The following is a 27498-nucleotide window of genomic DNA, read 5'->3' as shown; positions in this document are numbered from 1 at the left end:
TCCCACATGTATAAATGTGTTAGGATCATGAAAATGGAGGGATGAGAATAAAAATGAGAAGAAATAATAAATGAACAAATAAATAACAAACAAACATATTAAAAATTATGATTCAAAGAAATGAGGGTCTTGAAGTCTTGAGTCTGGAGTATCTTCAGCTTTAGGGTATGATCTTGAGAGTCTTTCTGAAGTTTAATATCTTGATTAATTGAGTCCCTGCACCCATCTGGTCACCACAATGGGCCCTCATTCACTTGATTACTCCAGCTTAACTCAGGTGTAGCTAGTTTGGGGACTGTGCTGATCACTGTGTTGGTGAGCAGAGAACTGAGATGGATGAAGGCAAGGCAACACCCAAACAAGCATTAGAGACCACTCTTTTTTCTCAGTATTTCCAACAGAAAATCAGCCTCAGATTTTGCCAAAGAGCACCCTTCAGCCAGTGATGAACCAGACCCATGACCTACTGCACTGTTGAGTATGTTACTCAGGTGTTGTCATTTATTTTTCTTCTCTCTTCTTCACCCATGTCAACCACATTTCACAAAGATTTTACATGTTGTATGTGGTCCATCTGAGGCAGCAGGCGTGGAAAGACCCTTTCATCATCCTTCCACAACCCTTGAAAACCTCCTGTACCGTTGTAGTGGTAAATCCGCGCCAGGGACTCGAATTGACCAAACAGATTTGCGGAGGATGTGGACCGCAGTTCTGCAAGGCCGGCGCGGAGCGGCACAGCGCAGAGGATGTATTTGAGGCGGAGCGCGGAGTTATTGTACACGGCGCGGTGGCGGCGGAGCTGTACTTGACTTAAGAAGGCGGGCGCAGGCTGGCTAGTGTGGCTAGTAGCGGCGGTGACCGGGGGGGCGTGGCACTGGCAGCCAAAGCAGGCTACGTCAACGGGCATAGCTGGGGCAGAGGAAGCGTGTGGGATCCTGGCATTGTAGGCTAGACAGGGGCGGGGAAGATAAGGCAAGAGGAGTTCAATGGCGGGTAATGACGTGCGGAGATGTTGACAAGAGATCTGTGTGAGAGTGGAGTGGACAAGTGACCTGCGTAGTTGTGAGAGCGTCGTGGAACTCTGACCAGTGCTGGGCAGTTGGCAGTTACTGGAATGGAGAGTGTGCCGTAGCGCTGCCTTTGTGGTGGTCCTGAGGTTTAAGAGTCTGGGGAATTGAGTGGTAGTGGAAGTTGGAGGGGGGTATTTGTTGAGAGACAACAAGACGTGGATTCTTGTTGGCAGTATTTTGTTGTTGAGAATTTGATAGAGAAGTCCGGCAAAGAGACCGGGGAATGTGATCTAAAAAAGGGGATTTGGAAGATTCAGACTCAAAGTGGCTGTGAGTTGAAACTCAAAAGACCGGGATCAAGATTCTTTAAGATTCTGATGAGAATGATCTGAGAAGGTTCAGACAAAGTCCCATACCACCCCATCATCTGAGTTCTGAGCTGAACTCAGACTTTGGGGTTTGTGATATGCTGTGGGACAGGTCATCATACACCTGCGCAACAACAAGAAGAAAAGAAAGGGAACAAAACAAACAAAACAACCTGAGACAGAATAGAAACAAAATCAACCCTCCACATAACAAAAGCTTCTCCAACACGTGCATGTAGAAACAAAACAAAATAAGTCAGAGTAAACTAAAAGAAACAAAACAAACAGATGTCCTGACGCGCCATTGTGGCTGAAAAAAACATGGGGGTTCTTGATCCTGATACATCTTGAGGATTCCGCCGCGCGCACAGCGCGTTGATTGATCTTGATGATCTGTGACTTGACATCTTGATGACCTTAAATAAAATCCTCTGCGCCTCAGGTGCCACGAAAATGGTCTCCCCAGTGTGGCTTGGTGGATTGTAGGCGGAGGAGTATGGTTTCTTTCTCTCATGTTGTTTTTCCTTTTCTATGGAGGGGGGAGGGAGTTTCCCCCCCCCCCATCATATCATATCACTTGTGCGTACTTTGATTCATTCTTATGATTATTCTTGTACTGATTCCTTACATGCAGAGCTTTACTTTTTACTTGCAGCGGTGGTATTTAGACTTGCGGAGTTTTCCCTTATTGACTTGCGGAGTTTCCCCTTATTGACTTGCAGAGTTTTCCATTATTATACGGCAGAGGATTACTGTATTTTGCGGTGGCTTTCTATGTGTTTTCGCAGTTATTTATACTTATTTTCCTTGCGTCATTGTGGCTATTATTGCGCCTCACTATTCCTTTGCAGAGCGGCAATGAGTTTTTTGGACCACTCGACTATACTCAGGAATCATCTTGGAGCGGCGGTGTCCTGTCAATTCTACGCAGTGACCACTTTTGTTCACCACACTGTACCTGCTGTCCTCAGGTTAGTTTCTTTTTATCTTGTCTTCTTTCTCTTTTTTTTGTGTTTCTTTCCTTTTCTCTCATTCTGATGCAATATCATCATTCCAAAACTCTTGAACAAGGCCCGTAACATGCCTGCTGTCTTCATCCCTCTCTTGCTCATCACTAGTGGTGGCATCAATCAAGCTCTCTTGATATTGCTACTCAAATTCCTTTTGCATATCACATCATAATTAATTGATGAATTTTTTTAAGACTTAACAAGAAGTTGTTTTTCTGATTCATGCAAAATACCTTAGCAGCGTGGAGTGGTTAGCCAGTTGAGTTTCTGCACCTAGAGGGTTCCCCAAAGGAAGGGGGATCATTTTTCTCTCCTCTTCTGGACAGTAAAAAAGCCGCACCAGTCATCACACACTCCCAAGCTTCATAGAGATTTTGATGAGGTTTTTAAAAATTGTGTTGGTGACTTCCCAATCTGGAAGTGGCTTTCTAGAATCTAAAAACAAACTGACTCTGCTTCGCTGTCCTGCAGCTGTGTTCAAGAAAGTAATTAGAATAGTTCAATTGTAATGGTGGTATACGAGTCTGTAATGGGTACGTATGTACATGTCAAGAACAATAATTATGATAAACAGCATAACTTGCAAGATAAAACCTTTTAAAAAACAATTTGTTTTGCGAGAACAACTAGGATAAATTTGACAGGATTGAGGCCGAGGGACATATTATTGGGAGGATGTCGGAAATCGGCTTAGAACGGACGGAAGAAACTATTTTGAAGGCGAGGGTGGGTGAGGCGTCAAGTCGATTGGACAGACCGCGGAGAATAGGAGGTCTGGCCTGGGCTGGAGGGCTTCGGGCGGTGTGGTGTGCAGGTTCCTACTGCATTTCCGCCACGGATCTAACTTACATCTCCTCCCCAACACCCGCCAGGGTGCTTGGAGTAGGAGTATTGGATGATGCCAGAGGTGGGCTATCATTGTTTTTAGCATGCAATGATGGTAACGCGTAAATTCGATCTAGAGGAGTTGCTGGTGCTGTTGCTGGGTCGCATGAAACTCCGCGCGTGGTTTTACCTTCCAGCCGGCGATCTCTGTAAGGGCGCTCCCGGTCTGAGATGCGCGCATAAGGATGGTAGCTATGACTGTTACTGCTCCCCAACATACTAGGATGGGTGGCTAAGGGATGTGTTATGGGTGCCGATATTCTTTTTTCAGTTCTGTCGCGGTCCAGTTCATCACCCCAGACCCCCAAAGCAGATATACTCGAAGTATTCGGACTGTTGAGTCCCGAGGCGATGGGAGTGGTAGTGGTAACGCTAGGGTATGAAACAGACTCGGATGTGGCAGCGGAGGTTCCTGTATTTGCTTCCCAGGTTGATAAGTTCGGTGGAAAAGATTCCCATCGGGTCGAATCAGACGGCATTGTTTGTCTGTCGGTGACGCTGGGCGCCAGGGATTGAGGGTAAAACGAGCTGTAGTAGTCAGGCTGGTGCCCATACTTGAACTCGCTGGAACCTCTCGTATCTGAAAGCGAGCGCGCAGTGTGCAGATGTGATACTCCAGAGAGGGGAGGACGGTGATAAGACAACTCGCCCAGCTGTGTCGGAGTAGCGGGATGGAGATGGGGAGTGTCTAGAGAGGATGTCACGGATTCCAGCGAGCTAGATGAAGGAATAGAATGTGAAGTTTCAAAGGAGCCGACAGAACTGCGGGGGAGCCGACTAGATCGTTGGCGATCCCTGGTGGCTTGGTCTTCAACACCTCCGGTTGCTCGATGATCCGGATAGACACCAGTAGGCACCACAATTGACCGTAGGTTATCGTCCCCGGTTGGTGTACGTAACTGCCTGGAGTCCAACGCGGACTTCGAGTAGTACGCGATCAAGTGCAGTCGGTCTCCATCTAGAGTAGTGGAGGAAAAGGATTGTTTGAGCAGCGGGTCCGAAACGTGTGTGTGCGAATCGCGAGTTGCAGCAGAAAGAAGCTCTGAGTAAACCAAAAATGCGCCTGATACTCTGGATGCTGAGAGATAAGGGAATATGTCGTAAATCAGCACTTGAATTTTGTCACTCCCAAAAAAAATTACTGACGACTCCATCGGACATGGTCTGTCCAGCGTTTAATGCCGGCCTCTTTTTCCTCCCACACAAAGACAGCGCCAGGACGAATGATCTGACTACGCTCCAAGTCAGTTAACCGCCGAGTAATTCGGTGCAACTTCCCGACACGGCAAGCCTCCAACAGTAAGTAGGCATCGCGTGGTGTTTGAACCAAGCCAAACCAAGTCTCTGACATCATAGTGAACGAGGGGGGCTAGGATAAAGAGCGGAAAAGGAAACAATCAGGTGTTGGCGGCGACTCCATCGAGTAGAAAACAGTTCTCTGAATCGAGCTGCGTATGATGGTTCATGACGCAGCAGTACAAGAAGATTTTCAGGGACTAGAATAATAACTCACTAATGAAGCCACTTGATGAGAGAGCTGTTCTTGATGTTGACGTTGGTGCTGATGAGCACACTCCTGCTCGTTCCTATATTCGTGATTGGAAGGAGCGCACCGGAATGATGGCAGTAAAGTGGTCGTATTAGTAGCGTTAGTTGAGAGGCGCTGCTGAGAATGTTGGTGATGGTATGAGGGGGGTATCAAAGCGAGCGGGGAGGAGAGCATGTGTGAAGAGGAAGTTGGACATGCTGGAACGCCACTGGATTCGGCGTAAGGAATGGGGGGCGCAAGGTTTGGGGGGAGCTGGTAGGCCCAACTCGTTCGATCACGCCGATCATGCATCACTTTCGTATTGAATGTGTTGTCCTTTTTTACGGCGAGTTAAAGCCTGGACAGATAGGCCGTATTTGGTGCATGCATGATGGTGAGTGTGGATGGTGGAGTACGATAAATATGGCGGAGTGCAAATAAAAGCAGAAGTGGCAATCAATGGATCAGTCATCATTCAGCGGCGAAACTTTAAATCACACCAGGCCACGAAAGGAACAGAGGAAAGCTAGGGAGGGAAAGCAAGAAAGTGGTTAAAGCCGCCAAAGCGATGAGATATTTGCTTCCAAACCTGTCCCTTTTTCGTTGAGAAGAGAGAGCATAAAAGGAAGACTAGAGAAGCAGTGTGATAGCGCTTTGGGAAAGCTTCTTTCCAGGCCAATGATTCAAACCCATGGAGAGAGTCCCGCCGCAGGGAAAAGATTCTGCCTCTGGTCGGTCAACGATAGGGCAAACATATTTGGGTTTGACGATGATGTTGTGGGGAGGTCAGGATTTAGAAGTTTTACTTGTGTGTAATATGAAGATTGATCCTTGCCGGGGCCAGAATGAATCCTCCGTTCAGATACCGATCGGGGAGAAACCCAGCAGAGAGAAGGGGACAGGGGAAAGAAGGAAGGCAATCAATGGGTTAACAGGCGCGACGGTGGAAGCATCTCTGAAGTTAATCTGAGTCAATCTCCTATGGTGATATTACCACCTCATGCTACCCCCGCGCCGCTCGCGCCCCTCCTACTCTTCCATGTAAAGAGAGAAACAAGATCATAGACAAACTGCCTTTGCCGCGGGCGGTAAGCAATGACTTACGAGGTGTTTTCTGGTCGGGTGAATGAGGGGTGTCGGGGGCGAATGTGTAAACTGTGATAAAAGTGTATGTATCCTACCTATTTCTTCTATATAAGATGGCGCGTTAGCTCCCATCAGAAACCTTCCTAGTAGAAAGCGATATTGAACATGAAACTGACCGATTGACTATGTAGCAGACCAACCAGATTCCTCTGTGCGAGAAGAATGCTGAGGGAAGGGAGCTAAAGTTGGAGATATTGGACTTTATCAGTACATCGCAGTTTCATAGAGCAGTTCAGAAGGCATGCAGAGATTAAGGCAAAAAAGAGCAAGAAAGAATAGATCAATGAAACCATGAGGTATGGTTGAGAAAAAATGGTGCCAGCCGGGAAACTTGTGCAATCGGCATCGAGCTAGCGAATGCTTGGTTAAGGCTCGAGTGAAGCCCGGAATTGTAGCCAGCATATCGGGCCAAGCCACTTCACAAGATCAGTCAAGCACACGAAAACATCTGTTGCGGATGGGCCAGCCAGCATCATCGAAGACCAATCTGCCTTGAATCCCCTCATCAGGTCATGAGAGCAATCTTAAGTCTGCGGATGTTATGATCAAGATGTCGAGTGGCCATTTTCGAAAAACTGGCGAATACACAAGCCCGTTGGTGATCAAGTGCCTTCGAGCAAGACAAGCATTGTCAGAGGCCCAATTTGACAATCATGGCTAGCATATTGGGAACGATTATCAAGAGCGTAGTGGGTGAATCTTCTATCGTCGCTGCTATTATGCCATCGGGAGAGTAGGAAAGACTCTTCCTAGTTTCAATCAACAATAGTACGACTACGAGGCGCTTTTCTCGGAAGGTCGAGCAGTCAGTTCATATCTTGATCCCAGAAATTGCTTCCAAGGCAACATTGTGATTTTACTGAAGTTCGGCGGATATTGCCGCCTGAAATATTCGTGCCATGCACAAAGATGAGCGAGCCTAACTAGCCCAGAGGAACTTTAACCTTGCGTCCGTTTGGATAATGGATAAGTGCAAGTCTTGTATGTGGGGGAATTTGGCTTTATACTAGAAAGCGATTTATTCACAGCGAGCACCCCAGAACGTTTCCAAGAAAATGAAACCAACCTAATTCGCTGCTGCTCGAAGGATTGAAACGTATGACGTGCTCCTAGGGTTTCTGGAATAAGCAGGATGAACACGGTTGTTCACGTCGCCGGTAGACAAAGGTATGTGGCCACCGTCAAGTGTTTAGGAACCACTTTCTTCTGCGGAATTTGAATATGAACGGGTGGGGAAGACTTGGAAGGAATAATCTTTGACGGCGTTTTTAGTTGGGTGGGTACGGTCGTGGAGAAGATGGATCGATGTGCCGGGGGGCAAACGGACTAGAAGGCGAAAGCGAGCTATAAAAGTTGAATGATGGAGGGCTGATGACGACGTGCAACCGGGTTCTTTTGTAAGCGATGCTGGCTAGTCGAAACACTGGCAGATGAAGATTGCTCGATATTCTAGAAATCTACGAAGGCACCTACCAGTTCAAACACTGGTCCACTACGGGGAGCTACCTAGCCTTCGGAATGTTAGACTCGGAGAAGTTATGAAAGAGGAGAAGAACTACTGACGATTTGCCAGGCTTCAGCAGAATAGAGCAGAGGCCAACCGTTAAGTCGATGGCAAGTTTGCACACGCAAACTAAGTTAGATATGTTTTTTTTAATGGTGGTATATTTTTCGGGGAGAGATCGTCACCAGAAGCGCCAGCCTAGTCTATATTCAACAACGCATTATAGGTCCTTGGATGTGGTGCTCCGGAGACAATTTGTTCAGATGAGTTTAAGAAACTGACGGGTGTACAAAGTAGCCCGAAATTAGGCTAGGTGATGTCTCAATGTTTACTCTCTCCCTTCCTGTGTGCTAAGAGACATGAGTATTTATGTAATGGGATCATTTGCGAAGGCTTTATGTACCAGCTGGAAGGGTTGGCGCGTCGGGCGCGTCACCGGAAGTCAAGTGCTGGACCAATGGGTCTTGATTCTTGATGTGCTTTGACTTGAAGGATCCAGGAAATGTCCCCCTGTTCGGCATTTTTGACAGCTGGGCTCCAAAATGCTTTCACAATTGTGGAACCAAGAGCGTGACAAGCAATGAAAAATGTATGCCGCGTGGCCACCTGACTGAAGGTCTTGACTGATGAGAATCCAGCCAAACAAGCAGCCAAGCCAGTGTTTCATACACGTTCATTCGATCTCATGCGACTCTTGTGGTCAAAATGATAGATGCACATTGAGACTCAACAGGGAGTCGACGGCGTGGCGGGCCCCCAGCGCTCACTGAAGTGCACTGTGCACAAGTTTCAAACTTTCACCTGGATTTGCACATGATGTTTGCTCACCCATATGTAATACATCGGACCAAAACTCGTTCCCGGAGTCCACATCTCTTCTTGAAAGACAACTGGTTCATCACTCATGTCGTTATTTAGTGGGGGTTGGCGCAGTCAACTCCGAAGTTATCGGGAAGAAGTCCACCTCCAAGAAATTGTTCGCACTCGAAAGTTCGTAGTTTAGACAATCGACCACACGCCTCTCGATGCCGACAACAACCAGCTCCATCACAACTCTCCTCCAAAGTGGCACCAAGAGAGTAGCATGGCATTTTTATTTGGTGCTACAAGCGGGCAACTTGAATTGGTCATCCCTGGTCATCCACTACAAACTACTGCACCAGTCTGGGCTAATACGAGGAAGCCGCTGACGGATTGAAACCCTTGGACTTCTACAAACTTACATATTATGTACACGCCTACCAATTTCCACTTTCGATTCTAACGAGTGAGAGACGCGCGACTGGGGCATTTCTTGCAGATCTTCAACGGCTACTGCTTCTCGGGCGTAGGCGGTCCAACAGTTTGCATAGCCTTCCGGCTCATCCCCATCAGTAGATCAAGACGCCGTGTAAACAGATCCGTAAGCAGTTGTAGAGCCCTTTTCCCTCCCGGTAACAATCGCCTCGCCCGTGCTGATGGTGAATCAGCTTTCAATTTCATCTCACCACACCGCTTTCGTCAAAACAAATCTCCACCTGCGCAATACGTGTAAACCAATACCGGTGGGGGTCAACCGTCCGTTGACATTCTGCTACGGCGTCATCCGAATGTATCTTCCTGCTCCAGAGGCTAACGTCCCGACGCTGTCAGAAATTTCCACAAAATATAAGGTTGACGACGTTCAACAATGTATCCTCACGGAGAGGAGCGTACAGGTCAAGGGGTCCCTCTGATTTGTTGACTGATTACTTTAGCGAGGCTGATCTCACGCGTCTGCGCACCGGAAGAGCGTCAAGGAATCCAGATTTCAACGCTGAGAGATTGGTCGAACAGGAGCAATTTGTCCCGGTCAAGAAGGCTGTACACTCACGGTAGACGCAGATGTGCGGTCCTGTCGACCAAAAGGGATTCATCCCAATCAACAAGGTTGTCAACTCTTGTTGACTGGGAGAGTACATACGACCTTGCCAACTCGACTGCAGGAATTTCTCCTGGTCGATGAGGTTGTACATACAAGGTTAACCTTGTTAACCCGAATGCCCGACGAGACTGCACAGCCTCGTTGAACGGGAAAATTGCACCCTCGGCGCCGATGAGTCCCTGGACGGGTGGGATTCCTCCCGGCGGGTCTTGTCGATCAGGAGGGCTGCCTCCGGGTGGATGGGCCACAATGAAGTCGCATTGACACGGGCGAGTTAAATCAAGGCAAGCTGTTAAAACAGTTAACTAAATATATTGGCCTAGGCTGAATTTAGGTCGGCCCGAGGGCCAAGGGTACATACATATTTAGTTCGTGGTGGTGGCCGATGGTCTTAGCTGATGCATAGAAATGAAGATGTGTATCTGGATATCGAACCCTTCAGCCGGTGGCTCAGACCTTCCGGGCCGGGCCATGATTCAAGCCTTTCCGCCTTATGAGTAACAGCCCTGGGAGAGGCCCGAGGTCGTTGAGCCACCCATCGGGCGCCCGGCCCCGAGCTTGGCTAAGTTCCTGGGCGTGAAGCGCCCGCCTCCCCTCCTTCGGAGGCGGGCGGACTTTTAGTTAAGTTCGGCCCGGCCCGCTGTTGATGCGACAGTCCCCCCGATGGCCGGTGGCCCGTTACCCGTCCGGTCGTCGTCCCACCCTTGATGGCCGGTAGCTCTTGATAGCTCGCGATGGCTGGTGGCTCTTGGTGGTCGGTAGCTCTCGACGGCCGGAGCGAACTGGTCATCAAGTACACAGCCGTCACAACATGTTTACAAGAAAGAATTTCCAGGGTTACTGGAAGAACACCGTACATGGTCATTGGAAGAACAATTTTTGTGAAACAAGGGGTTTCTCTTGCAGTCGGGAAAACTGACAAATTCTTTCTCCTCTCTGTAATTCTTTCTCCTCTCTGTTTGCAGCTTTCCTTTCTTCTACTTTGAAAAAAAAAAGTACTTGCTGACCATTTTGATTTCCTGTGTATTCTTCCTGAACATACTTGCACAAGTCTCTAATTGTGAGGCATTAACCTAACTAGGTACATCAAGACTTTCCGCTGAGACTTCGTGAGCATTTGTGTCATGGATGCTTGACGGTGTCGAGATACCGAAGCGGTGTACATAGTCCTATGTACACGCCCTGAATCACATCAGTCTTGTCGCCTCTTGAGACGATTAAACTTCACCAGTGACCGATCTACAGCTCATGGAGGATGTTTCAACTGGATCTTGCCCCTGTTTCTGGTCATGTATCCGTTCTTGAAGCAGAATAAGTACATCCACATGAGCCGCATTTGGCCCTCCAACTTCAAATAACCATCTTCCTGCCACTGCTTGCCTTGCGGAACATCATCGTTCAGAAAAACCTCTCCCGCGCGCTCATCAAGTCAATCGTTCTTTTGTATATCCGAAGCGGTTTGCTCACATCCCTTCGACTGAACCCTCCTTTTAAATCCAGTTCTGCTCAGCTTTACTCTCGACGAGAATCACAGCATGCATTTCCATCGTTTCTGTGGCGTTATTACCGCAATAGCCCTCTCTTGGGTGCCCGAGACGCTCTGTCGACAAGAAAACCCGAAGCCATCAACATGCGATGGTGTCCTGATGGTGCAAGGGGAGATACCAGAAATCTTGGGGGTAGAGTTCAGTCCATTTTCCATTTTTCCTACGGCTTTCCCGATATGTTCAGCTGTTACTAATCCACATGTGCTTCGCATATCGCTGGGTTTTCACAGCGGGAAGCCATTCAATCAATTTGTAGGCAACTTGACATACTCCCTCGGAATGGATGGGGCACTCTCGCTCAATAGCACGTCGTGAGTTGATTCTTGCCTCTTCCCTGCGGCGCCGATGGCATGTGCATGACTCAATTTCAGCTCGCGGCTTTCAATGTACTCTATCACAGGCCGACATGGCATTGCGACCCAATCAAAGCTAAAACAAACTCCACAAATACCATGCGAACTCTAAAAAACGTGTTCGGTTCCGCACAGATGTAAGGCCTACTTTTCCTGTCTCATTTCAACATCACAGTACCTTAGTTTTTCTGCATTTCTTTCTTATCGAACCAAAATTTGACCCGTTCTGGCAGGTCGTGCAAAGCAGATGTTCAGGATGTTGAATCATCTTGGGTTACTCAATGGACAAAAGTTACGTTTGCCGGGCAGCTCTATGTCAGGTATGTTCTCTATCCTTCAAAAACTGACAACCAAACCTCACAAATGTAATGACACATTATCCTCTCGCCAAAGTATCATTGTCCATGATGGAATCTGCGGTGCACCCACTACCTTACTGGGTTCCGGTACCACATGCTACTATAGTGCAACGACTGATGGTGGACTCAAAGGTAATGCCGAATGCAGGTGAGCGAGAAATCAATCAGAATCTGGGAACGAAAATAAATCATTTGATCTCTTGACCGAATTTTTATTTCTCTTTTCGGAACAGGTGGAAAACAATCGATCAGCCACACCACCAAGGTGACAATGCGGATGACGGGGGCCAAGGCGGTGGCGAGTGATTTCAGCATTTTTATCTCGACATTTTGGAACTAGCTTGATTCATCCTCAGAGAAGGGACATGTGCAGCAACAAACTGGCATCCCCTCACAAGGAAAGATGTATGAATTTTGTTTTCCGTTTTGTGAACGCTGCGATACATTGGGTGTGTTGAGACCTGTAATTTAGCCGAGAAATTGATCAAAAACATATGAGATGGTTTGTTCCAACAAGCCGCCAAAAATATCAAGCAGGGAGGCGCTGATCTTGCATTTTTGTTTTTGAGATCTGCGTTGGGTTGGATTGGGAAACCTTGCCCTCAAGTCCAAGGAAGGTAACGATCAGCTGGTGCTTTGTTGGTCTAAAAAAAAAAAAAAAAAAAACACCTCAAAAAAAAGGGTTTATGTGTGGTTGATGTGTAACAGCATTTATCAACATGAAATGTTGCAAGGACCAAAAGTACGCATGTGTATACAGTATTCTGCCGTACATCATGTGTCAGAGATGATTAGTCTCCACTCTAAGAGCAATCTTGCCAAATGAGAAGGATCTAAATCCAGGATCAGGTTGAAAAAATAAATTCAGAATTTGAAATCAGGTGTTAGTGTAAATTTTCAAACATCACCCAAATCCATTTCTTGTGGGTTTACAGCATAATGCAACAAGGCACTTTTTGAGCACAACAATCTAACCATTCCTCTGAATGAAATATCAGGTAGTATAAAGAAAAATTGCTTGACTGGGGTGAGAACTCCTTGGGGATGTATTGGCAGTCCTTTAAGGTGAAATAACAATATGATATTCCAGCTAAGTAATACTACTGTTACAGGCAAACTTAGTCAGTCCTCCCTTCTGAGTTGGCAGGCTGGCGCCCCTTTCACAAAGTGCAAGGACTTGGGAGTAAGCGGGGAAATTTGGCGTGAGCGCTGAGGACCTCCTCCAACCATTTGGCTGGTGTCAAACTTTGACACCACGCTAAAATTGCCTCCTGCGGGCCAATCAGGCCGCCCTGGTACCAGATTGAAAGCCTGCATCTCGCCTTCAATCCTAAATAGATCACATGTCATTAACCTGAACGGTCTTGAAGTTACAAAGCTTGTAACATCATCTTACCAAGATTCTTGGATTGTTGGTACATTTTTACATGTGATGCAAGTACATACACCACCCCAAAAGGGATGGCAATGAGTGTACATTGCCATGCTCTAACATTGCTCTAACACAACTCTTATATGTATCTTACTTCCCTCAAAAACACCTCTAACTTTCCTGAAACAACCCTCTTACTTTCCTCAAACACCCGGCACCACCCCAAAAAGAAAGGCAATGTGTGCTTATGGTCATGCTCTAAAGCTTCTCTTACTTTGATAATTCCAGTGTAGAGCCAGGTTGCTCAGTAGTGATTTTAGATGATCATCCAAAATCACTTCCAGGATGTATGTGCAATATGAGTAGGGAGGAGTTAACCAAGTGAAAACAAGTTTAAATCTCAGTTACATGATTGTATCACAAGTTTATAGGTGGTAAGACCGGGTAAGACCTATGTAATAGCAATGTATTGATCATGGCAATGTGTGCACATTGCCATACTTTTTGGGGTGTTGATAAGAGCTAAATACACATGCCAAAGTGTACAGCTATGGTGGCTTCTGTAATATGTTTTTGTTACAGTACAGGTAGGATACAGCAAGTTTATTGAATATTGGATTGTACAGGGTGAAAAAAAACAAGAGTTTGACTTTTGGAAAACAGTTCATTGTGTTTTTTGAAAGGATGTCTAGCACTGCTCTGGGGCAATAGATGATGGATGGATGGATGGCTACATAAGAAGCCAGGCTACAAGGCCATGCTACTCATGACCTTTTATGTTGCGTGAAAAATGTGTAGGTATTGATTTAGTGGAATTTGGGTGCTGGCCAGGACTACGGTCTGTCAGCTCTTGCGCCAGAATTTGCCGCTTGGGGGCAAGCCTCTCTGTGAGACAGAGACCCTGTGGGGCTCTCCTCCAGAGAGGCTTGATTAAGCTTGTGTTACAGGTGGTTTGAAAGACCTGCCCCTCTATAATCACCAGGGGAGATTTTGACGCACTCTCCAGAGAGTGCCATACTGTACCCTTTTTCCGCAACTGTGCTGGATGCCTTTGATGAAAGTAGTGCAAGAATTAATGAAAAATTCTGGAACTAATCCACAAATGATTTGAAACTGATCCTGGATTCAGGCATATACCATCCAGAAGTCATGCAGAAGTCAACTGGAAAACAACTGGAATGCGGTTGAAACCACTAAGACACAATGGCCACAATCAAAGCATAATTCCATTTGAAGTGTTTGGTAATTAAGATGAATGATTGGGTTTCAATTCATATTATTTATATGCGCATGAAGGTGGTAATTGTTTTCACTTTTCTAATGTAACTGTCATGTGCGCGTGTGTAAGTTTGTTAGAAATTACAGGTTGGGCCTCCTGCGGTTCAACAACATGTACATCCCTGTTAGAATGATGTGAAAGGCCCATCTGAATTTGCATATTTCCCTAAATAAGGCCAGTATGATCTAGAATTGAGCCAAAAAAGGATGAAAGTAGGGTGAAAATATGAGTCAAGTCAAGCTTGGAGGTGTGTGGTCCCAGATTTCAGATAGACATCCTGGCTTCTTAACATACATAAGGTTGTGAGTTGTTTTTGTGTTTGTTTGTTTTCCAATGTCTCCATGCACATGCATGTGAGTTTTTTCCCACTTTGCCAATGTCACCTTCGTGTACGCGCGTACATTAGGGTGACAGATCACTGGAGGCGCCTTTCACAGCTCCATTACAAGTAAAAACTGGTCAGAAAGCCATGAAAGCCCCCGCAGGTCACCTTTACGTTGTTTGGAACCCCTTTGACATAGAGAAATTGATCAACAGAAATTCACCATAAATGAGTAATAGTTGGGCATTGATTAACTATGATTTCATGAAATATTGTAATTAAATTATACTTAGAAAATTAAGTGGTTCTATAAAACATTGCACAAGGTCCTGTGATAATTCCGCATCACTTCTGACACACTTCCCATTGACTTCTGAAGAATTTATCAATCATTTCCTAATCCACATCAGACTCACATCAGACCCAGAACAACATAAAATTAGACTCTGGCACTCCCTGGAGAGTGCGTCAAAGTCTCCCCTGGTGAATATTATACTGTATGAATCCTGGCAACAATTTTTTTCATTGTTGTGGTGGATGAAAGAGAAAAATTTGTAGTATATATTCTGTACCAAACCTAGATCAATCTTTATCAAAGTGCCAGATGGTTATCCAAACTTGTCAGAAACCAAAATGTAAGTTGTGCACTATGGGATTCAAACCCATGTCTTCAAACTTCATGAGTGATGCTTTTTACCAACTAACACAACAGGCAATTGGATTTCGCACGCAGCCCGCAGCAACACCCGAGTAAAGGAGGTCCCCTTGGCTTGGGTGTCGCTGCGGGCTGCGTGCAACATCCAATTTCCCACTGTGTAAGCTAAGTGTGCTGTTGCATCTGGTGCTCAATTCACTTTACAGTTACCAAAGTTTGTGCATTTGACATATATCCTGGGATCAAGTCTTACATGTGTTTACATTGCTTGTCATGTTACCAGGGTCAAGCTCAGTTGCCTTTGGGTGACAGGCTGCATAAGAGCAGAATTAATTATAACAAAACTTTAAAAGGTGGAGATAAGTGAGGAATATTATTATAACTAGGTACAACTGCTAGCGTGACAATCTTCTAAACTAACAGAGCTAGCTGGTTAGTTGAAGTAATTGAATAGGGTTAAGCTGGTATGTAGAGTCTATTTATGTAATAATATTCTCATGCATGCATTTTTTTAAGTTTTAAGCTGAGGTTTTGGAATTTTTGTTGCACAAAACAGATCTCAATCACCACACCAGGCAAAATAAAAATCTTCAAGCCAATAATGTGACCAATAGCTCTGTTTGTAACAATTGCATTTCATCTTGAAAAATTCTGATTGAAGCTAGGCTGGAATAACTTCTAGTAACTTCTAAGAAAAATCAGTGGTCTAATCAGAGTTACTCTTGGTGGGCTCCACCCATTTCGGTTTTTTTTTTGTGGTGAAATTTTGTGCTAATTTGGACTCACTATTAATTTACTGCACTTATTCAATTCCGGATTAATTGATTAGATTTATCAACCCCACCAGCTCCCCCCCCCCCCTCCTCATTTCTTTCAATATTACAAACAAATGTAGTCAGGATCCTTAAAAGCCAAAATGATAACAGAAGACCTCCAAGGCAAAAAAATGGACTGATTATGAAGGAATTCAACTGATATTTTAGTCAATATGGGAACTTTTGATTGTACCACTACCATTTTATCTGAACAATTATGCAAAATTGAACAGCTTTTGAGCTGGCTTCAAAATCTTGTCAATTTTTATTGTGGACTTCTGTCATCAAATGAGTGGAATAGAAGAAACAAAAGGATTCATTTGCCAGCTAAGTGAGCCTGATCTTGGAATTGTGCATGAGCAGCACTCATCCATTCCCAGCACTTGCAAAATAATATTGGGAATTTATAAATGCACACCTGATTTTGGAGGAAGAAACCATGCACACCCTTTTGCAGATCAACAAATACAACAGAAAGGTGTGTTTGGATACACATCCATATTTAAGTAGGCTCCCAGAAATAATTTCTTGGAATAGTTGATAGTGCTGAGGACATTTATTTGGGAGAGGGTGATACCCACATTTCTGTGTTGGTTTGGCAGCTAACTTGAAACAATTAGTCCCTCAAGGAAACACTCTGATAGCTCATCCAGATAGAATTGCCTGTATCTGGCATGAGAATTTTTCATCTTCAGTGATCCAATTTTGATGTGAAAACTATGTCCATACATATAACAAAAACACCAAGATTATTTTGAGCAGACATCCCTGTGTCTTGGTTATTTTGATATAATACTGAGGTTTCACCCCCTCGACACTGGGCCAGCTCCCCTAAAAGTAGCACTGGTGTGTTAAAATGTTTCAAAAATATTCTAGCACATTTCCACCTACTCTGTAGTATGTACTAATGCTACATTGTGGTAAGCCTAATAAAAACTTTGTTGTGTGCACATAGAGGAATCAGCACCAGCCAAGCAATAACACTTCAATCCATCAGTCGCAATTCAGGATGCAAGTGGGTTGGGTCAACCCAACAGAGACCCAAGACCCAACGGGTCTTTCCGACTCTTGGGTTGGGTTTGAGTAGCCTAATAGTCATAAACCCAATTTCCTACTTGACCCGGCAAGACCCAATTGTTAATTGGGTTTGGGTTTGGGCGGGAAAATTCCTTTTTGGGTGGGCCTGATGACCCAACCCTGACCCAATCAAGTCCAATGTAATCAGGATATCAGATATCCCCCCACCCATCCAACATTGGCATCCACTAGCCCAGCCCCATCCTATGGTCCGATTCCTACCCCAACAATGCAACGGTCCAAGAGAAAACAACCCGCCGCCATGATTCCCAGTTTGTCTGACAAAGCAAAAGATTCCTTGGCCTCCATCGTGGTTTCTCAAGTCACCAGTACAGCAAATACCACCCAGGGTCCTGGTCAGACATCTCAGCCCAATGCAAAAACAAAACCGGACCATGAAGCATCCAGCGTGCAAGAATCTAGACTCAATCAACCAATCAAGCTTTGAAAAAACAAAAGACAACCAGCAACATCTGGGAGCAATTCACCAAGAAAGTAACCGGCAAGTCTACTAATTTCTTTTTTTTTCTTTGAAGTCATGTGTTCATAACGTCATTCTGTTAAATGCCAATCATAACCTTTCTTTGTTTTAATTTTTTAGGTCAAGGCCCAAAGGCTTATTGTCATTAATGTTGAGTACAACTCAAAGGTAAGAGCAGCAATGGGACCAAGCATTTATGGCATCACCTCAAACGTTGCAGCTCCTTCCTCACCTCCAGCAAGCAAACAATGTTGAAACTGTCAGCCAGCACGGAAGGATCAAACACATCCAATTGGATATTCTCTCAGACCGCCTCACGCAAGCTTCTAACCAAAATGATTATCACACACAAACTGCCCTTTGTCTTTGTTGAAAAACCTTTATTCTGCGCCTTTGTTGCCTCATTACAACCCACGTTGAAGTTTTTTACTCATACAACCCTCAAGACCAATATCATGACAATGTACAATACAATGAAAGAATTTCTAGCGGTCAAGATTTCTGGGGTTGATCAAATCACCTTAACTACTGATCTCTGGACTTTGTCTAACCAAACACCGTATATGGTTGTTTTGGCTCATTTTATTACATCCAACTGGCATCTGAAGAATCACATCATCTCGTTCAAAGAGCTTCTGACTCCCCACACCGTGTCACTATTGCTGATCAACTTGTAAGCACCATGGTTGAATGGAAAATTTTGGAAAAGGTGGCATCAATCACCGTTGACACCGGAAGCAACAACTTGTGATCACTCGAGTGTATCTGTCATTTCAGCTCAGAGCACTGTTCCCCTTGATATGAATGGAAATTATTTACATGTTTGGTGCCTTGCACACGTTATCAATTTGGTCGTGAAGGGCAGCCTGAAGATCTTCTCCAAAGCTATCAATAAGATTTGGGACAGTGTTTGTTACACCAAGAGCACCCCTTTGCGTAAGCAGTCCTTCAAGGAGGCAATTGATATCATTGGAATGGACCAGCAAGACCTTCCATCTGTGGATTTTCCGACCCGCTGGAACCCCACTTTTCTCATGATTGATTCTTATGGCAGAAACAATCTGGGGGTGTTTGGAGCACCGTAGCTAAGGATTTGGCAGATTGCCTTTGTAAGAAATCCGCCAAATCAACCCCTGGCTACATAAGGTGTCCCTGAGGTGTGCTAATTCCATGAAGCTCAACATATGTTTCAAAGAGTTTATTTTTATGGCAGAGAAAAATTGGCGCCATTTGGAGCACCATAGATGAGGTTTTGGGGTTTGCCTTAGTAGGAAATCTGCCAAATTAACCCCTTTCTGATGGTTTCTAATGCTGTAAATCTCAACATATTGTCTAGACAGTGTATCTAGATGGCTGTAAATATTTGGGAGCATTTGGGTGCTTCAGTGAGGAGATATGATTTTTTATTTATTTTGTGGGATTTTTCGTACAATTAAAATCCCGACTCCCTTTTGGGATTGTAGAATTACAATTCCGACTCCCAAAACGCCCCCGGGTCAAAATTCGGTCATGAGGAACCGGGGGAGATGTCTCAAAGCGGTCCGTGCAACGTAAACTCCGTTTGGGAGTTGATTTTGTAATTTATGGGAGTCAATTTCTCAACCCCCTATATTTTAGGCCCCGTTTGGCACCGACATAATTATAGGTGATATAATCGCTGATTAATTCAATAAAAAATACAAAATTCAACATAAAGCCTCCAATTTTTTTTTGTAGGCAACCTACAGTGCTGGTCTCTTCAACTGTGAACCCAGAATCAACTTATCCAGCCATCTTCAGCACCATAATACCATTATATCACTTCATATTGGTCAAAAGTGATATAATGGTATTATGGTGCTGAAGATGGCTGAATCAGTTGAATCTGATTTCAAAGTTGAAGAGACCAGCACTGTAGGTTGCCTACAAAAAAAATTTGGAGGCTTTATGTTGAATTTTCTATTTTTTATTGAATTAATCAGCGATTATATCACCTATAATTATATCGGTGCCAAACGGGGCCTTAACCCATCAATTTGACTAGAAAGCACTTTTCCCATTAATTAATCATCCCCACTTTTCTTTAAGAGTCCATACTCTTATTCTTGTCCCATATTACCCTCACTTCCAGATATTCAGCCCTTCAAGAATCCATCCCTCTCACAGCTTTATTCCCTTAGAGTATTGCTACAACACGCACATGCCGCAAGATAGAGCCTGCTACACTGGGATAGAGAGGTTTGTAGTGGTTTTTTACTGGTGTGGAATGATGTAGGACAGCAGTGCTAAAAGTGTGCTCATGCTACAGGTTCACAGGGCTGCGGTGAGGGTTGCAACACTATCACTACAGGGTCCTGTAGCATCTAGCCTAACTAATCCTCTCAAGAGGGGTATGCGGTGATATGGGGGTTAGAAGGATTTTTTCAACATTTGGCTGGGCAGCCTCAAGCCAAATGTTGGACAGGCACAAGTCCCTCCGGCAATTGCTCGCGCTCCGCGAGCACAGGGAGGGACTTGTGTTTTTGGCTAAGAAGCGCGGAGCCCAGATCGACGCCACTCCGCCGTTTGGTGGACTGGAAAGCCTTGCGGATACATAAAACCGAAAGCGAACCACCGAGGAGCTCAGCAGAGAAGCGCGAGAACCATCCAAGCCAGTACTATAGTACGCTATAGCACGACACAAAACAAGCACATCGTTGCTCCAGAGGACATTGGACTTACAACAGGCCAAATCGTGGGATGAGTTTATAGAAAAATGGTTGCCTATCTCTTCGCTGGAAAAATTCATCCCATGGACAGTTGATTCGGTAATTGACAGCTTCAATCGACACGACCGAAGAAATAAAGCCTTCTTTGGGTCCCAAAGTTGGAGGAGATCAGCTGAGACACGGCGAGAATCTGAGCTATTGCGTTAGCGTTGCCAACAGCAACACTATCGTCAGTCAAAATTGTTGTACTGGGCATCATCTGAGTGCTTTGTTCTTCTGTACACCAACCGGAAAGTTGGTTTTCCACCTTGCAAGGCCAGCTCCGATTTGGGCTATAAATAGACTAGGTCTTTGGAGCCAAAATCCCATCCATCAGAGCAATCCTCCAGCAGCAGTTTGGGTAATCATCGAAGCCTCTTTTTAGTTACTCCGGATATTATTTTTTTGAAGTTGTTGGGATCAAATCAACATCATGCGTTCATCTAACTTCCTCAAGCTTGCATGCCTTCTTTCTGTTATTGGAGGCTCAATTTCTCGGCCCCAAGGTGCACCCGAAGCGGCCTCGGAAGAGGTAAAGAATTCACTCACCCGGACTTGTTAATTATGCAAATGACTGACTGCAAATGTGGTTACAGAGTTCCCTCTCTTTGGCTGCCACCGCGCCGACACCTGCTCCTAACACCACACCAGGCGAAGATGGAACGACCCCACCTGGAGCCGAAGGAGAAAAGCCTCCGACTCCCCCTACCAAATCTAAACGTCCAGGTGGAGGAAAGAAGGCCGGTCCTCCGGGGAAAGATGCTAAGAATGTGGGTCCGCCGGGTCCCCCAGGGCCCAAGCCTGACGGTCCAGGAGATGATGCCGGGCCATCGCCTGTTGATCCTCCGGCACCAGGATCGGTAGGAGGCCCCGAAGCCCCCCCTCCACCACCACCGGCAGCAGCCCCCGGAGCACCTCCACCACCGCCGGCAGCAGCCCCCGGAGCACCTCCACCAGCACCGGTGGCAGCCCCCGGTGCTCCCCCTCCACCAGCCCCCGGAGTTCCTCCGCCTCCAGGACCAACGACTCCCGGAAAGGACGCCGGTCCACCCGGGAAGCACGCTGGCCCGCCTGGGAAGGATGCCGGTCCGCCTGGGAAGAACGCTGGTCCACCTGGAAAAGACGCTGGTCCACCTGGAAAGGAAGCTGGTCCACCTGGAAAGGACGCTGGCCCCCCCGGGAAGAACGCTGGTCCACCCGGAAAAGACGCTGGTCCCGGCAAGGGCGCTGGCCCGGTTGGTCCACCTCCACCGAATGGAGCCATCCCACCACCTCCGACAAAGGATGACCCAGCGCACAAAAACCCAGATCCTAAGAAGCCCGACGGTCCTCGACCTCCTCCTGATGGAAAGAAAGGAGACGACAAGGGACCTGGTGATAGGGTTCGTTAGACTTGTCTTCCTCCTCCTTTCACCGCTCTCGTGCTGATTGGCTTAATTTTTGTACCCGAAATTTGCGTCTGCAGTCTTCGGCTTCTGAGCTCTCAGGCTCAGTATTAACACCGGGATTAGTCGGATTTTTAGCCGGGGTATTGACTCTCATTGCTTAGGTTGTATTTATTTCTTGGATTTCTGTCTGGATAAACTGTGTGGCTTTCGGGTTTGGATATACTATGCCTCTTACTTTCAAAATTGTAATTCTCTTGGAATATCATATCAACATAAAAACACGACGCGGATCAAAGAGTTGTGTTGGTAAAAGTAATGTGAGGCGAGTGCTTAAGGGTCAAGCAACACGCTTGCAATCTGCTTTTTGATGCTTAGTGGATTAGTTCTTTGGTGATAACTCAGTGATGGTTTGGCACTCAAGTGAACTGGTAGGCTCGACTTCTCTTCTCGCAGAAAGCCAAATAGAAGTTGGCAGGTTTCAGGTGTCACAGCGGAACGAAGCAATTGAAATTGAAAATTAAACATTGGTGAAATCTGATAAGGCGAAGGACGATTGCCCATGAACAAATTGATGGGGAAAAAGATGTGTACAACGACTGTTCAAAAAGAATGTGGAGAACGAGTGTGTGGGATTTAAATAGGAAAACCAGAGAAAAAAAGCGTCGTCCACGGGTGAGTGAAGTCTGACAAGTTGCACTAGAGCGACAAAGACGAGAGAAAAGTCAGTGGGCATTTGGAAGCTCTTGGACATCGAAGAAAGTCAACAAACCTCGAATCAGGGCTTCGCGAAGATTTCGAAGGAGATGTCTTAGTAGCTGACGCAGTCAATGGAGGTGAGGGCATTGATGTTGGCGAGGGAGAAGCCAAGACTGTCGCCTTGGTTGCCACAGCTCATTTGGGAGGGAGCATAGCCGCCGCTGCCGCCACACCGAACGCTGGTCAGAGCATTCGCGTTGAGAAGCGCGTTGCCCTGGCTGGCGCAGCTGATTCCGGTGTCAGCTGGGCTGAAGAACGACGTTGTTGGTAGGACGGAAAGCGGGCCACCGAAGAGCTGAGCAGAGGCCGAGTTCAGAAGAGCCAGAGAGAAGGCTGCGGCGATGGCGGAACGCATTTTGAAAGCTTGACTAGAGTGTTGAAGCGTTTTGTTGGCGTTAGTTGAGTTTGGAGGTGGTGAGGCTGGGACTTTCCTGGATGTGGTGGTGAAGAGGTACATGCAAGTGGTCCAGAGGTGGCCATTTATATCCGACCACTTGAGGCTCCGCCAAATCTTACACTCACTCTACTGGGCGGTGGCAATGCATGTTGCTCATTTGAGATCACGTCTCCCTGTCGAGACGACTGAATGAGTCTTGACAGAGACAAGACAAGGAGTGGCTTTCGCCCTCCGAATAAATCCATCATCAGACCAAAGGAGTCCAAGCGGGCAACCTTACTTGCCAAAAGCAATGGAAAAAGAAAACCCATGACTCATGGAGGGATGAGCAACACCGATCCTCCATACGATCCGGTACCGGAATGGAGCCAACGTCAAACTCACGTTCCCAATTGAGAAAGCCGGTCTCGTCGTCGTGCCAATCAAACGTTGGGATTGTGATGTGACTTTGAGACCGAGCTCGACTCTAAAGGGTGGCGTGTCCCAGATGCCGTTGCCGCTGGGGCGCTGCGACCAAACTTATCCAAGTTGTATATTGCTGGTCTAGAAGATGAGCTTGCCTGCAATCAAAGCAGTAAAAGTAAAAATATTAGATTTACCAGTTGATGGAGCCATCAACTTTGCAGAATCGACTCAAATGCACCATGTCATGAAACAATGATATTTTCAACGTGCTGATGTATTTCTAGATGATGGGTTTCTATATACATGACATCCATAAGAGGCAGAGTGGCGCCGTTTTTGATTTTAGAGTTGACCAGGTTGTCGGAAAGACAACAACAAGGTGGCGGAAGATGAAGAGAGGGACAGATAGTGAGAAATGTCAACGAGATTGAGATTTCCCTACGAAGATTGATCCTTCGAGAAAGTAACGGCCCGATTAAAATCCAGAGCCTCCGCCGGGGCCGTTCTGGTACTGACTGGCGAAGTCGGAGAGGCGAGGGAATCCAGATTGTCCCATGGTTTGAGCAAAATTGGGGGGCAAGAGGGATTGAGCACCCACGCCAGCACCAGAGAACCGATCGAGGTTTGTTTGCAATGGCCCATCCAACTGGGAGATGGCTGGTGCGAGGAAATAGAGATATAAAGGGTCAACGACCGTTGAGAGAAAGATTTACAAGACATTTTGCTCACGTGAAACAAGCTGCTGGGCTTGTGGGCCATAGACTTCATTGGCAGTCTGTACGAGCGAATTCATCTCGGAGTATGCTTGGCTGGCAGAAGTGGTCAAAGTGGCCTGAAACAGCGAAGGTTGTGTGTCAGGAAAACACAAAATTAGCAAGCAGAGGGAGCGGCACTAACCGCTGATCCATTGTCAAAACAGCGCTGGCAGTTGTTAAGAGCCAAAACAGTCGAGCTTGTCTGGCTGGAGAGCGATTGGAATTGTTGCTGGGCACTCTGAAAGCTGACTTGTCCACCCGCGATGCTTTGGCGAAGGCTGCTGAACTCGCTGCTCATTTGTTGGTAAGAGCGACTGGCGGTCTGGACGGAATCGACATACTGACGAGCAACCAATTGTTCCCTGCGCAATCAAATTTGTTGACAAAAAATTAACACTATAGTCAGCTTCTGATTAGGAACTTTGGCATTCGAACACCTCGTACACACCTGACCGGGTGGGCCATAGCAGATGCGATAACTGCGAAAGAAGGTCACGTGGGTTAGTGTCACCGACACACAATTGGGAGGCTTTTGGAACTACAGCAAGTTGTTGAAGGAATGCAGTGTGACTCACCAATGGACAAGGTGGCAATAGCATTGAAGGCAACCATTTTGACTGAGATGTACAGGTGAACGAAGGGTGGCTACTGGGCTGATACGCTGGAAATGATTGTTGGATGGGAAATGGATGTGGACTGGGGTGATTCGAAGGCTGAAGGATGGGATTGAAGGGAATGAGGATGATTCTGATGCGGACAGCAGCTCCGTTTATAGCTGAAGGGGACTACATAGTACTACTGGAGGAATCTCCATCTTACCGGGACATGCGTGGATCTTGAGCCATCTTAGCATCCATCACTAACGGCGATGTGTCCACGGCCGGGTATGTATAGATTGACCTGATCACTGTCATTAGCAACAAAAACACGATCCCGCTGTTCACGGCCAATCTTACAATCATGAACGGTAACAATAGAAATTCAACAGCGTAATCGGCTACTTGCCGTTTACTCTTAAGCGGTTGCTACTATCAGCCTCCTCCGAATGTTGACGGAGTTGCCCAAGTGTTGAAAAGCCGAAAGTCTGCCTCGCCGTCTGCGTCAGATCTAATATAAAGCGCCCGGTGAGCACTTCAAATTGACCAGCTCTCCGAGGCGGGACTGAATGCGGCAACAAAAAGTCTAAGAAAAATGCATGCCTGACCTATCCCCCGCAAGGAGCATCTCCTTTGAGTAGGCTGTGGACCCGCCCGCCGAGATGGCATTCTCTTGCCCCAGAAGGTTGTTAAGCTGCTCATTAAGACCGAGCCATTTCGATGAGGTCGAGGAGAAGATGCCCGGGCCGAGCAGGTCCATGAACAGTTCGTCGAGAGGAATCTTCCTCGGAGAGTTGTTCAAGAAAAATCATGATTGAAAAAGATCCGTAACAAGACGGTCAAGGTGGTCGTGCTCGTGTTTAGCCGCGGGGAAGTGCCAAACCCCCGACCGGGTGGCAATCCGGGGGCGATATCTAGACCACAGCACCGCTTCGGCTGTTTCTGGCGGTCATGGATCCTTCAAGCAGCGGAACATCAGCCGGTCCCTCGCTCGACGGCTTGATTGCCACCCTGGCCTCCATCTTCGAGGACCGCGACTGCCGAGAACTCGAGGCCGCCCTACGGAAGCACGGCTCACAGCTGGAGCCAACAATCGATTACCTTATTCACACCACCGATCCAAGTCCAATAATCCCCAGAACGCGCCAGAGATCCCCTGCAGACGACTGGCCTACTCGCAAGAAGGGCAGACCGAGCTCCATCCAGTCTTGGCTGTCTCCAGCTCGACCCACTCCCAACCACACAGCTTGTAACCTGACGTCCGGTGCCGGTGATCAAAAAACACCGCAAACGAACGAACAACCGCAGACGCCCCGGCCCGGGTCTTCTGCAACACCCAACTTGGCGAAATTCAAACAAGCACCAGCACCCTTGCGACCGATCAACGAAGTACTGGCTCAACATCCTTCATCATCCAAACCAGCAAAGCGGGCGACTCTTCCGCCGTTATTTCTTTCGACCCCTCAGCAAGTCTCTGAACATCTGCCTTGCTGCAGCCTCCTCTATGGAATCCTTCCCAAGCGGCTAGCCTGGAATCTTTATGAGCGGATGATCGAAGACTGCAGCGGGGCTGGCACGAGCAAGAAGCCGTGGATTCGCAATCGCTGGTGGCTCGCTGATCGAGAAGTCCAAAGCCCACATTCAACCGCCTTCTTTATCGCCAGGCCTACCGCCTCGGAATCTCTCGTTGATGACTATAACGAAGTACGCCAAAGAGAGAGATAGAGAGAGAGAGCAACACATCCTTTGTTCTTAGCATCCATGCAGGCACACTAAAGATCCAAAGCTCATCAGGATCATTTTAATGTCCCAATTGTGTGCAGTCTGCTCAGTATTGGTACGCCGGAAAACCATTGGAGGCAGATGCTCAGCCGAGATACTTCCTAGAGGAGATGGACCAAGCAAGGAGCGCGATCGAATCAACCGTCAATCAACTATTGACCAACGACCCGGAGACTCTCCGGCGAGCCCAACGGAGCCCGACTTCGAATCCTATCATCCGACATGCTCAAGAGTGGGATGGTCCTTGGAGAGCCAACGTAGCTGCCTCAAACTGTTATCGAGGTAGCAAGGAAAACGTTGGGTGGCACGCAGACCAAGTTAAGCGCACATTCTTCTTTTCAGAATGAATAGTGTTACGCATCAAGTCTGATCAAGGTCGCCTCTCTGTACAGCTCACATATTTGGGACCGTATCCCACGATAGCCTCTCTTTCCTTGGGCACCACTCGCCAATTCAGGCTTCGCCCGGTGGCCAATATTCTTGAATCAGAGACAGAGCCACTGAGAACGTATTCGATCAGCTTGCCCCACAACTCGCTCTTAGTGATGCATGGGGGCTGCCAGGAACGGTACAAGCATTGCATCCCCCCTCAACCTTCTCTAGACGTCTTTAAAAATCCCAACCAACCAACGGATACTCGCATCGAACGGATCAACATCACCTTCAGGTTCTACCGACCAGACTTCCGACCCTCCAGATCGATCCCGATTCCCAATCCATCGTCATCAGACCCAAGCGTCATCCCACAAGAGTCCACTGAAGTCCGTGTGACACCTCGCTGCCGCTGCGGGATCCCCGCAATCCTTCGTGCCGACCAGAAGGGCAAAGTCGCAGCGTCCCGCTCCTCCCGTCGCCCCGATTCGTCGGGCCAGATCGCCCAGCCCGAGTTCCAGTTCTTTTGGCACTGTCAAGCCGGCCAACAGAACGCCGGCAAAGGCTGCAGTTTCTTCCAGATCTTGAACTTTCAAAATGAACGAAGGGGTCCTTGTCTTGGCGATAGAAAACAAACCACGATTGAGCAAGATCTGGAAGCGCGAGAAGAGCCCGTTTAGAGCTTCTCCACTGTTTTCACCCTTGCT

The 27498-nt window shown here is 46.9% G+C and overlaps 7 protein-coding genes across 7 annotated transcripts; 3 read left to right on the top strand and 4 right to left on the bottom strand.

The window, feature by feature from the left end:
• Window positions 1-273: 273 nt before the first annotated feature.
• Window positions 274-5113, bottom strand: PtA15_10A92 (uncharacterized protein; the record flags this gene model as incomplete). Its single annotated transcript, XM_053160966.1, has 4 exons — window positions 274-295; window positions 3238-4351; window positions 4420-4642; window positions 4787-5113. The coding sequence occupies 4 exons, from the start codon at window positions 5111-5113 to the stop codon at window positions 274-276; spliced, it is 1686 nt and encodes a 561-aa protein (XP_053024228.1).
• Window positions 5114-9971: 4858 nt separating this feature from the next.
• Window positions 9972-10213, bottom strand: PtA15_10A91 (uncharacterized protein; the record flags this gene model as incomplete). The annotated part of the gene is made up of 2 exons (XM_053160965.1): window positions 9972-10136; window positions 10196-10213. The coding sequence occupies 2 exons, from the start codon at window positions 10211-10213 to the stop codon at window positions 9972-9974; spliced, it is 183 nt and encodes a 60-aa protein (XP_053024227.1).
• A 676-nt stretch (window positions 10214-10889) lies between these two features.
• Window positions 10890-11919, top strand: PtA15_10A90 (uncharacterized protein; the record flags this gene model as incomplete). Its single annotated transcript, XM_053160964.1, has 6 exons — window positions 10890-11038; window positions 11132-11212; window positions 11302-11391; window positions 11488-11574; window positions 11648-11761; window positions 11847-11919. The coding sequence occupies 6 exons, from the start codon at window positions 10890-10892 to the stop codon at window positions 11917-11919; spliced, it is 594 nt and encodes a 197-aa protein (XP_053024226.1).
• Window positions 11920-20773: 8854 nt separating this feature from the next.
• Window positions 20774-21731, top strand: PtA15_10A89 (uncharacterized protein; the record flags this gene model as incomplete). The annotated part of the gene is made up of 2 exons (XM_053160962.1): window positions 20774-20872; window positions 20937-21731. 2 exons carry the CDS (start codon window positions 20774-20776, stop codon window positions 21729-21731), a joined length of 894 nt encoding a protein of 297 aa, XP_053024225.1.
• An 805-nt stretch (window positions 21732-22536) lies between these two features.
• Window positions 22537-22941, bottom strand: PtA15_10A88 (uncharacterized protein; the record flags this gene model as incomplete). Its single annotated transcript, XM_053160961.1, has 1 exon — window positions 22537-22941. One exon carries the CDS (start codon window positions 22939-22941, stop codon window positions 22537-22539), a length of 405 nt encoding a protein of 134 aa, XP_053024224.1.
• An 820-nt stretch (window positions 22942-23761) lies between these two features.
• PtA15_10A87 (uncharacterized protein) lies at window positions 23762-24653 on the bottom strand (the record flags this gene model as incomplete). The annotated part of the gene is made up of 6 exons (XM_053160960.1): window positions 23762-23943; window positions 24016-24118; window positions 24184-24322; window positions 24383-24403; window positions 24490-24520; window positions 24617-24653. 6 exons carry the CDS (start codon window positions 24651-24653, stop codon window positions 23762-23764), a joined length of 513 nt encoding a protein of 170 aa, XP_053024223.1.
• Window positions 24654-25588: 935 nt separating this feature from the next.
• PtA15_10A86 (uncharacterized protein) lies at window positions 25589-27471 on the top strand (the record flags this gene model as incomplete). The annotated part of the gene is made up of 3 exons (XM_053160959.1): window positions 25589-26341; window positions 26461-26736; window positions 26812-27471. 3 exons carry the CDS (start codon window positions 25589-25591, stop codon window positions 27469-27471), a joined length of 1689 nt encoding a protein of 562 aa, XP_053024222.1.
• Window positions 27472-27498: the final 27 nt, after the last annotated feature.

This window comes from Puccinia triticina, chromosome 10A, assembly GCF_026914185.1.
Source record: "Puccinia triticina chromosome 10A, complete sequence".
NCBI lineage: Eukaryota > Fungi > Basidiomycota > Pucciniomycetes > Pucciniales > Pucciniaceae > Puccinia > Puccinia triticina.
Note: the sequence above shows the minus strand (reverse complement) of the source record. Positions and strands in the feature narration are given on the sequence as shown.